Source organism: Hypomesus nipponensis, chromosome 3 (assembly GCF_054491055.1).
Source record: "Hypomesus nipponensis isolate SF chromosome 3, ASM5449105v1, whole genome shotgun sequence".
Classification (NCBI taxonomy): Eukaryota; Metazoa; Chordata; class Actinopteri; order Osmeriformes; family Osmeridae; genus Hypomesus; species Hypomesus nipponensis.
The window spans coordinates 2424064-2435708 of NC_140363.1; the positions used below are offsets into that span (position 1 = coordinate 2424064).

At 48.1% G+C, this 11645-nt stretch overlaps 1 protein-coding gene across 1 annotated transcript; it reads right to left on the reverse strand.

Annotated features, from left to right (window-relative positions):
• Nucleotides 1–35: 35 nt before the first annotated feature.
• snap23.1 (synaptosome associated protein 23.1) lies at nt 36–9254 on the reverse strand. Its single transcript, XM_084684225.1, has 8 exons — nt 9137–9254; nt 6192–6285; nt 4360–4401; nt 3711–3759; nt 3450–3567; nt 2924–3103; nt 2444–2588; nt 36–2330 (listed from the first exon to the last, which is right to left on the reverse strand). Exons 2-8 carry the CDS (start codon nt 6246–6248, stop codon nt 2268–2270), a joined length of 654 nt encoding a protein of 217 aa, XP_084540351.1. The 5' UTR covers nt 6249–6285; nt 9137–9254; the 3' UTR covers nt 36–2267.
• Between the last annotated feature and the right edge of the window lie 2391 nt (nt 9255–11645).

The following is an 11645-nucleotide window of genomic DNA, read 5'->3' on the forward strand; positions in this document are numbered from 1 at the left end:
GTTGTCGTGGAGGATTCAAAAGACAAAGACAATGATGGTCATCAGAGGAAACATTTATTGAAATATACAAATATTTATCTTGGACAGGAAGAATGAAACAATTCAGTTATGAAATACAAGGCACTTTGCTTGGGAGTCCCACAGCTCTCCACAACCAGACTGGGACATGATCAGAAAGGCACAAGCTGCTGTACATATTGAAAACCAAAGGGACAGTTCATGCACATTTACATGACAAGAGGCTGTCACCTCCACACTTGACCAACACCCTAGGGACTTCTCATACCTGATCAAAACACCCCACAAATGGCAGTTCAACATGCTGAAATGATAATTTACAGCAATCCTAAACATTTAAAAGAACAGTTTATTTATGTCTTTGTTAGCTCCAGAGCTGATTATGTCTGGAATCTGCAGTTTTCCAGTTTAAATATGTTACATGCGAAATAACCAGACAGAGTGAGTCGTGAGAAGTTTCCCCCTGTACAACGCTGACCTCAGCACACTGGCTCCCACAGTGTGCACTAACTTCAAGAGGAGTTGTGTTTTTAGAACTTCAACACTGTTCCTGAAGAGCTTCCTTCCTGGAGGTTTTTGCTCAAAACCCCAGGTGCAATTGTCTCCTCAGAACAAGGCTGTGACAAAACAACTCCTTCCCTGCAGGCAGACCTGGGTCGATCCCTATCAGCAACCCCAATCAAACACTTCGGTGCACTTGATTAGTCTCACCCACTGAGATAAAAAGGAATGGGTCAGTCCCTGAGGTGCCAACTGCCATCCAAATCAAACGCGCCTCAATCACTTTGAGGTCATTGATATCCGGGATTGGCCCAGGTCTCGTCAGGGCCCTGTTCTCATTGGTGGGCTGACAAGAGCAGCTGGTGTGCTGAGCCCAGAGGGGTGAACAGAGATATGAAGTGACTCTTGGATGAAGACACAAGGTAGCCCAGATGGACACAGCCTGGTTAACCAGAGAGCATAGGAGTCTCCACACCTCCCCAGACAACAGCGCGGAGCAGCGCGGAGCAGTGGAGTCGAGCACAGCATTGGTTCTACTGGTGGCACTGGCTACTCTGACCTCAGACCACACCCATAGTGCTCTGAATCATTCATATTCAAGTGGATCTAAATGACAATCCCTCATTGTGATTAAATAGTCGCCTCTTCTCGTTCTCTATGGTGAGAATGAGGGTCTTACAAATACACCCGTATCTAGGCACAAAACCCACTTTTCTGTTATATTTTCAAAATCGATACACAAACACAAATCTTCGAAACAAGAGCATGCCTTCCCAGAGGCCTCTGCTCTGGACACGTCCCCTTTTGAAAAACGGGATGAATGACATTGGGGTCCTGTTAAAAAAGCTGACTTTATTAACAAGTCATTTATGCTTTATAATAATAATTAAATAGGCACATTATCTTCCAAAACAACAATTATTGGAAACGATTAGATACAAAAAATAATTACAGGACGATCCCTGCTTGTCATGATTTGAAGATGCTGGTTTTAAGAATGGGGATGCAAACCCATAACAGGCACTGTACGACAGGACCAAATGCCGCCATGGCAAAAACTAACACCCATTGGTGAGCAATGGCACAACTGATCTGCACACCAGGTCTGTGTGGATCATACAACTCAGCTACACACCACAGCATTGGGAAAAAGAGGGGGGAGAAAGAGAGAGCGAGGACAGATGGAGACAGAGAGAGACCGTTAGTGAGAGAGGGGGAGGGAGGAGGGATGGAGACAGAGAGAGACCGTTAGTGAGAGAGGGGGAGGGAGGAGGGATGGAGACAGAGAGAGACCGTTAGTGAGAGAGGGGGAGGGAGGAGGGATGGAGACAGAGACCGATAGTGAGAGAGAGTGAGAGAGATCCTTCTCCTCAGATCGACAGCAACATCTGCTATGACACATGACTCATATGAGGATGAGTCATGTGACACAGTGATACTTCCTGCTCAGAGGGCCTCTGATGCGAGTCTCTCTCTCTCCCCTCCCTCCCTCTCTCTCTCTCAGTCCTGTGTGTCTGTGTGGTGTAGCTAAAGGGAGGGTGTAGGAGACTGTCTGCGGAATGGCACCGCATGGTATGGGGGTTGCTGGTGAGGACGATCTTCTAGGCTAAGTTGGATTTTGTTCACAAGGAGGGTGTGACTGTGTGTGTATGTGTGTGTGTGTATGTATGTATATTCGTGTGTGAAAATGAAGGCTACAATAGTAAGGTTAAAGGCGGTTGGTGGTTGGTGAATGTGGAGCCGGCCCTCTATTTGATGAGTTTGTTGGCTCTCTGGTTGGCCTCATCGATACGAGCTTTGTTCATGTCCGCCTGTTAGAGAGGCAGAGAGAGGTAGAGTGAGACAGGACGATGCAACGATGAAAGATACTGATCAGAGCTGCCACTGATCGTGAGGAAGACGCCGACAGTGGTGAAGCACCCACCTTGTCGTTGATGCGGTCGATCTGCTGGTTCTGCTTCTCGATCTCGGTGCCCATGTCCATGGCCATGTTCTTCAGGTTCCCTATGATGCTTCCCACCTGGTCCAGGTTCTCCTCCATCTCGTCCTCCCGCGCATCGTTGGTTATCCTGGGGGAGAGAAAGAGAGAGAGAGAGAGAGACGGACGGATAAAGAGAGAGAGCATAACAGAGAGCAGGAGAGGATGAGAGCGAGCGAGGGAGAGTAGACGATAGAGATACAGAGACAAAGAGAGCATGAGAGGGAGAGGGAGAGAGAGAGAGAAAGCGAGAGAGAGAGTAAGAGAGAGCGCGCGCACACACAACAACTGGCATCAGAGATCTTCAGATCCAGTGTGGTTAAGAACATAGCAGGAGCTCTGATCGGATACAGGCTGTCCAGTGTAGCTGGGCTTGGCACCAGTACAGTAACCCCCCACCCCACACACACACACACACACACACACCTCTTGATGTAGGGTCCTGAGGCCGTGGCGGACTGTTGTTGCTGGCGGGCTTTTCCGTTGCCGACCCCCGAGGGCTGCCTGGAGACGACCCCGTCTTCACCCCCCTCTCCTGCAGAGCCGTTATCACCTCCTATCCCCCAGGTACGCTTGTAACGTGAGTCATGCTCAATGGATGTCACCCTGGAAGTGGGCCCATCACAAACACACACACAGTCTGTGAGCTGGAAATACTTGAATTTGAATGCTATGCGCTGACAAACCCAGGTTGACTGTCCTCTTTCTATTCGACCATCTATTTCGATGTATCTATCTATTCTACTTTACATTTACATTTAGTCATTTAGCAGACACTCTTAACTTACAGTTAGAACAGGGACATTCCCCCCAAGGCAAGTAGGGTGAAGTGCCTTGCCCAAGGACACAACGTCATTGGCACAGCCGGGAATCAAACCAGTAACCTCTCCCACACCCTAGCCTGTCTCCTACACCCTAGCCTGTCTCCTAAGCCAGTGTTGGGGAGGGCTACCTGTCACAGGGGCAGACGCAGAGGCCGCAGCACCTGGAGAGGTCTGTCAGGTTCCTCTCGGCCTGCTTCATGTCCTGGTTGATCTGGTCCATCCCCTGCTCCACGCCCTTCAGTTGCTCTGACAGGTGACAAGGTCACACATACACACCGGGACACAAACACCAGGACACAGACGCACACAGGTCACTCACGCACACAGACAGATGCGCACACACACACACACACACACAGGTCCTGTCTACAGTCAGGGTCATGCCTCACCTCCCTGCTCATCCAGCATGACAATGGTGTTGACGCCTGTCTGTCTGCTCTGTAGAGGAGAACACACAACCTTCAGACCCACAGGACCAAGTTACAGCCCTACTAGACCCAGTTACAGCCCTACTGGACCTAGTTACAGCCCTACTGGACCCAGTTACAGCCCTACAGGACCCAGTTACAGCCCTACAGGACCAAGTTACAGCCCTACAGGACCAAGTTACAGCCCTACTAGACCCAGTTACAGCCCTACAGGACCAAGTTACAGCCCTACTAGACCCAGTTAAAGCCCTACTAGACCCAGTTACAGCCCTACTAGACCCAGTTACAGCCCTACTGGACCCAGTTACAGCCCTACAGGACCCAGTTACAGCCCTACTAGACCCAGTTACAGCCCTACAGGACCCAGTTACAGCCCTACTGGACCCAGTTACAGCCCTACTAGACCCAGTTACAGCCCTACAGGACCCAGTTACAGCCCTACTGGACCCAGTTACAGCCCTACTGGACCCAGTTACAGCCCTACTAGACCCAGTTAAAGCCCTACTAGACCCAGTTACAGCCCTACAGGACCCAGTCCCACTTGTGTGGTCCTTTATTGACTTGTTACCCCCGTAAGGCTCTTTGACCTGTGAGCAGGACTGTTACTCACCTCCTCAGCCATCTGAAGCATCCGCCTGGTGCTCTCCAGAGACTGGTGGGATAACCACACACACACACACACACACAGGTTAGGGTTGCTAGGAGACCGCAGCCTGCCCAGAGAGGCTGCGCCCACACTTCTACAAACTTACGATTGCCACACAAACCAGGCACACACACACACACACACACACAATAAAGACACACATACTGCAGACGCACTACAGCACGACACGCAGGTAAGAACTGCACAGAGGGACAAAGGCTGAGGAGTTGTTGTGCTGACCTCTACAGGTCGCGACATTCAAATCAACAAAACAACAAAGTGCTTGTAAATCTACTGAGCACTGAAGAGTAAACCTGAACTGTCCTACTTGATAACCAATCAGACACACGCACAGGCACGCACGCACTCTCTCCCCCTCACCCTCTCCCCCTCCCCCCCTCCCTCTCCCTCTCTCTAAATGGCTCTGTTTACATCTGGCAAGACAGATCCTCATCGGGGTGTCACACACGAACAGGAAGCAAGTCCCTCCCCGGCCACACACGTGAAGGAATGCAGTCTGATCAGGTGAGGAGAGGAGAGGGGGAGGAAACAGGCGACAGCAGGAGAGGAGTAAAGAGCGAGAGGGGGAGAGAGAGAGAGAGAGAGGGAAAATGGAGAGGGAGGACATGACTCTAGAAAGATCTTCGAATTCGATGGAGCATGTGTGGCTTCTGTTGTTCTCTACTAGATGTTGTTGGTGTTAAAGAGCAGTTAAAGAAAAAAAGCAGAGAGACAGGCAGGTAGGGAGTGGCAGCTGATGTCAGACAGACAGGTAGCTGATGTCAGACAGACAGATGGCTGAAACAGACAGAGTAGCTGATGTCAGACAGACAGGGTAGCTGATGTCAGACAGACAGGTAGCTGATGTCAGACAGACAGGGTAGCTGATGTCAGACAGACAGGTAGCTGATGTCAGACAGACAGGGTAGCTGATGTCAGACAGACAGGTAGCTGATGTCAGAGACAGGGTAGCTGATGTCAGACAGACAGGTAGCTGATGTCAGACAGACAGATGGCTGAAACAGACAGAGTAGCTGAATATCAGACAGACAGGGTAGCTGATGTCAGACAGACAGGTAGCTGATGTCAGACAGACAGATGGCTGAAACAGACAGAGTAGCTGATGTCAGACAGACAGGGTAGCTGATGTCAGACAGACAGGTAGCTGATGTCAGAGACAGGGTAGCTGATGTCAGACAGACAGATAGCTGATGTCAGACAGACAGGGTAGCTGATGTCAGACAGACAGGGTAGCTGATGTCAGACAGACAGGTAGCTGAGATAGACAGATAGCTAATGTCAGACAGACAGGGTATCTGGTGTTAGACAGACAGACAGCTGATGTCAGACAGGCTGGACTAGGAGGTTGTTACGGTGAGGTCAGTTTACCCAGAGCCACAGCTGGTAGGGTAAGCAGCGTTAGCAGAGAGAGCCTGCTGTGCTCTGAGGTCCTAACCCCAGCACACACAGGCAGCAGGCAGCCAGGAAGCAGGGAGAAACACACAGGAAGGACAATCGTCACGACGAGAGAAGAACAAGTGCAAAACATTAGCGGCACACAATATATCATTATTTTTGAAAACGAGGTGGGACAAAATCACAAGCACTGTTTAAAAATGTGTTAGCCATTGACTTGTTCGCCACTGACTTGTTCGCCACTGACTTGTTAGCGGCTAACCAATGAGGTGCCTCTGAGCCATCTCAGTTTCGACCAATTGAGGGCAGTAAAAACAGCTGACCACCAATGGAGAGTAAGACTCAACGCGGTCTGAGAGGCCCCAGGCGTCAAACTGTACCTCGTCGGTCACTTGGTTGGCCCTCATGGTGATATCTTCCACGGACATGTCAGCCATGTTGATGCTGGAGTCTCCCCCGTTTGTACGCTGAGGCCTGGGGGAGGAGGAGCAGAGGTCAGGCGTTAAACAGCAGCAGCTGGGAACTTGACAATGAGAAACAGCACGGCCAAGAGGTCACACAGAAGCCCAGAGGTATCCAAACCAGAGAGGGAGTAGAGATGAGATGAGATAGGAAGGCAGTTTTGAGTGTGTTCATGGCAGAGGTTATGCTGTATTGGAATTATACAGAGAGCTTAGCTGAGACATGGAACACTCCTACTAGAGGCCACCTGGTACTGACAGAACACTAAGGTTATAGAACCCACCAACATCCTTCACACAGAACGATACTCTTAACATCTTGTATACCCTTTTCTCTGTTGTCCTGGCCCAGAGGTATGTGGAATGGGTTAGTGTACAGGAGAACACACAAATCCACAGACAAAGGAGCAGCATTTTTGCGATCTCAGAACAGTAGTTCCTGGTCACCAAGGTTTATCCCCATTAGCATATCCCCATTAGCATGCCCCCAGTGTTCTGCCCCCAGCCCCAGCCATCTGACCAGCACTAGCCCTATGACAATGCCTAGCCCCCAGCAAGCATGTTCACAATGAGGGGACAGTGATAAGGAGCTAGCGATAAGGAAGAGTCATGAGCGGTGGCAACACATTAGCTACCTTACAACCTTCTTCTCTCTAAGAAAGACACCCCTCTTTTGGGCTGTATGTCAGAGAGGGTACATGAGTTGGTGTCATAATGACAAAGTTCATGCTGTTATGTTGACTAGACTAGACTAGACAGCTGTCGTCAGATGTAGACATGATTAAAAACACTAACTCATCAGGACCCAACTGCGCTTTGTAGCAAGTGGCAACATGAAAACGATATAGCATTATCACCCTTTCACTCTTCTGCAAAACGTTTACAGCAGGCTACCACATACAGCCTGCTGATTAACAACAAAAGCAAGTTATGAGACACAAAGTACAAATAGGCCTACTTGTATTGGATGTTCAGTTCAAAATACAAAATCTGGACTGTCAATTACACGAGCCACGCACACATTCTCAGTGGCCAAGAATGGATTCAAAATCCCAGCCTGAATGATTGTTTTATGATAGTACCACCTCCACCTCATTTTTGACCAGGAAAAACCCTGCCAACACTGAAAGAACGTAAACTCTTTTCCTTTTTATTCTCTTCCTCTGCAGTTCAAGTGACTTTCCTGTTTTCGCTTTAACCCTGAACCTTAGCTTCCCTTCGACAGACACAGACTAACAGGAGACAAACTTGGAACGAGTACTATTTAGCTGAGCAGTTAGAAAATAACATTGTTGACTTTGCCTCACCCATAGTTCAATGCCTACTTTCCCAGGCAGAACCCCCCCCCCCCCCCAAAAAAAAATAAAATAAAATACAAATGGTTGATGACCTGGAACATTCTGGGGGAAAAAATCTGGAGTATTCTATATAAACCAGGAGAAAGCAAGTGATGCGCTCCTGTTTGAAGGCCTCACGTTGTTAAATACTGACACGCTGCAGTGAAGGCTACTCACGCACAGGATGGGACCTCAACTTCAACAACACACAAGGCGTGCTTGCAACATTTGGTTCACACGTACGCTGCTGAAGCTCTATATTCTCCAGAGCCACTCACAGGCCTGTTTCACACCAGACAACATCCACAAACACCCACACAACCTTCAAACCGGCGCTTAGACATTGATAATGGTCCCACACTATCACATCCATGACTCGCGTAGATATTGTTTGACTGTTTTAAACACATACCCACTCATGTCTCCACAGCTGCAGTTTACTCCAGCAGTCGAACTCCTGGCTTAGCTATGCCTCTCAAACACAGACAAACACTTCCTGATCTTCTACATAAACCTGTTCTGGTTCAGGTTTCATCAAGTGTGACGCCTCTATCATCGACGTCTCTTCTCAGGTCATACGTATGATGTCTCTTTCTCTCTCTGTCTCCATTATCACATCAAGTCAAGTCATCCACACTTCATTGTGCTTTAACAATATCCAGCCATGCACTCTGGCGTTTTTGCACCAGAACTTTGAGGTGTGGTGGGATGGTGTATGCAAACCTGTTGTTCACCAATGAACTATTGAAAGTACGATGCTCTTAAGTTTGTGTGTATATGGACAGCGAATAAAAAGTCATAGTATAAGGAAGCATAGTAAACGGAAGCCAATGTCACTGCTGGGTGGAAATTCACATCTACACACCACAATGTTCACTAAAAGTTGTAACTGTCACGGGATCAGTGTCACAGCTTGACACATTATGGTTGTACCGATCAGTTGCTGTCTTATGACATTACACCTGCTCAGTTAATCATCATCTAGCTCGCTAGTTCTATTAAATTGGCCGCATATATGTGTGTTAGTCTTCGGCACTCATCTACAGAGAATTAATAGAAAGTAGCAGATTAAAATTGCTTTAGTCGTCGGGATTTAAAGAGGCATGAGTGTCCCAATGCAGCCAGGTGACAGGACCAACACCCAACCAGCTAGCCACAGTAGCTAGAGCCGTAGCAAGCTACTTGCTAGCTGAATGGTTCTTTCAAATTAAAGCCTAAGTTCACATTTTTTACTCCAGCGGACATCCCGTCACATAACTGACTACCAGTAGTTATCAAATCAATTGATCATTTGACAATTGAACTCCACACATTCCGTAAACTTGACTTTATAAAACTTCTTCCTGCTTAGTTTAAAGTTGTTCCAGGCGCAAAGGCTGAGAACAGACACAGCGGAGGATCCAGTTGCAACTTCGCTCCCGCTGGTTCCTCATTTGAACGAACGGCGCATTAGCAAAACTGTCCGTCGGTTTGGTGCATTTGTTAATGGAATGCAAACATACCAGTTGTTATCAGACTGATACTTACAGAGATAGCGAACTGTCCTCGTCTAAAAGAATCTTGGAACACCTCTTGGAGCTTGGAATGGGTACGCTTCGGAAATTCCTCCACTGGTTGGCACTTCTTTAGCAGTTGTCGCTGATTGCGCATGTCATGTCATATGACTATTACTAGTTGCACGGTTCTGTTTTCACCACAAGAGGGCAGCAAGCATCCATCACCGGACCCACTCAACTCAATCTGCTCCACAATCGGCACGGAAGATACTTTTTTGCTAGATTCAGTTTGATTCCTGTTTACAACATCCTCCAAATTGGCAACACGTCAGAGCTCTAGGTGTATCCAACCGTTCCAGTCATATTGACTTGAGGCCTACTGATGAATAGGCGCTGTGATGAATAAATACCCTCCCTCCAACTCCAAGGGGCATTAGAGGCCCTGGCTGTGACCTCCAGCTTAAATACCCTCCGCTACATTCTCCATAACTAATGGGCCAAGCTTGCTTAATGTTTCATGGTTACCCCAGCTTGCTGCCACCTCTATTCTGTGTAGCAGCCCGCAGTGACGTTTGCCCCTGCCCTCTCAGCCCATGTATCTTTCATAGAGTCTACATAACATGCATTATTCAGGCACCAACACCGTGTCCGCTTGGATGTATGTGTGTGTCAGAGATAGAGTGAAAAAATGGGAGGGAGAGAGAAAAGAGTGAGCGTATGTGTTTGTGTCTGTTCAAGTGAGAGTGAGTGAGTGAGTGTAGGGGTGAGAGACAGAAAGAGAGAGAGAGAGATTGTGTGTGGGAGCCTTACATACATTTCACGCCATGCCACATTTCATAGAACATCCAACAGCCCTTGAAGAGCCGAAAATTAGTATTTCCTTTTAAATTACAGCCAAGTGTGTGTGTCCGAAAGTGTGTGTGAGGTGTCCGAAAGTGTGTGTGTGTGTGTGTGTGTGTGTGGGGGGGGGGTTGGAGTGTGTGTGTGCTGTGTCAGAGAGTGGTGTATTGGTGTATGTGCGTGCAGCTCCCACATCCAGGACCTAACCCTTTCCTCATGCTGTTTCTCATTAATGCTAATGGAAGCTCTGTCCTAATTCCATAATTCTTAAATCCTGTCAGTTAGCACAATGTGAAGGGACAAACGTACAAAAGGAGGAGATTATCTTAAACTCAATCCTGCATCCAGCCCTACCTCTTTCCCTCCCTCTCTCTTCTCTCTCCCTCCATCTCTCTCTTCATCCCCTTTCTCAGTCCTACCTCTCTCTCTCCCTCTCCCTTCCTCCATCTCTCTCTCTCCTCACCCTCTCTCCAGCCCTACCTCTCTTGTCTCTCTCCCCCCTCTCCTTCTCTCTCCTCTCCTGCCCTCCAGCTCTCCCTCTCTAAACACTATACTGTCATCGATCTCCAAGTGCAGCCAAGTGTGTGTGTGTGTGTGTTTATTTGTGTGCTCTCCCAGAAAATTTGGCTCTTGATCAAATAAAACCCGTGTATTTCAATTTTCTATTCGTCCAACATATTACTTTGCTCGGTGTCAACAATAATCTGTGTCCCACATGAGGTCAAGCCAATAAAAATAATCAAATGAATGAAGTGATATGACAGAAAGAGAAAAAAAGAAATGGTGTGTGCGTGTGTGCGTCTCAGATTCCAATCACGGCGCGATGCCAGATCGTTGGTTTCTCATGATGTCAGAGTGCACATCTGCTCTGGCTCTGTTCCAGATCTGTGACACGTCTCTCTGTTCTTCTCTCCTCCACTACCTCCGTTCTCAGGTGGACCCGGAGGTTTTAGCAATCCTCATTATGTCAGAGTACTACTTTGCCAGAAGAGAAGGCTGTCCTTGGTAGCGTCACAACAGTGCCAAGCAGCATTGTTACCCTGTCTCCTGTCTTTCACGATGGCCGACCAAAGCAGACCAAAGCACTTTTTCCTCATTCGGGAGAAGTGGTTCAATGAGGAGAGCTACATGAAGGAAGGATCTCCAGTCCTGGTGTGTGTGTGTTCAGCTGTCTGGGCTCATGTTGGATGGAAGGATGCTGTGGGGGAACCTGGGAGGATGTTAGAGATGAGATCACTGTGTCTCTCCACAGTGAATCACTGTGAAGTTTGCTCGTTGGAGATGACAGGCTAGGCGGGACTCAGGAACGAACAGGAACGTCATGGGTAACGAATGTGAATATTTACATTTTCCCGTCAAAATCTTGTAGCGATATGCACTTTATGTTTTTCTGTAGACAAAAAGACAATCTTTATTTGTGTGTTTCTCGCCTCACTTACAGTATGCTTGCTTGTTTACTTTCGACCGGATAAGGTCAGCTGTACAAAAACATCACAACAGAATGCAGACAAACAGGCACATTGTTGACACCTGGAGGTAACCTAACTCTAACAGGCCATGATAGGATCACAATGCGTGATGACACAAACCAGGAAGGAATTATAACAACAAAACAACAACAGCAACAACATCAACATGGTCTTCATCAGTGGAATGGAAGAGCAGAGCCTACGCCATCCCTGTTATCTTCCACAGGCTAA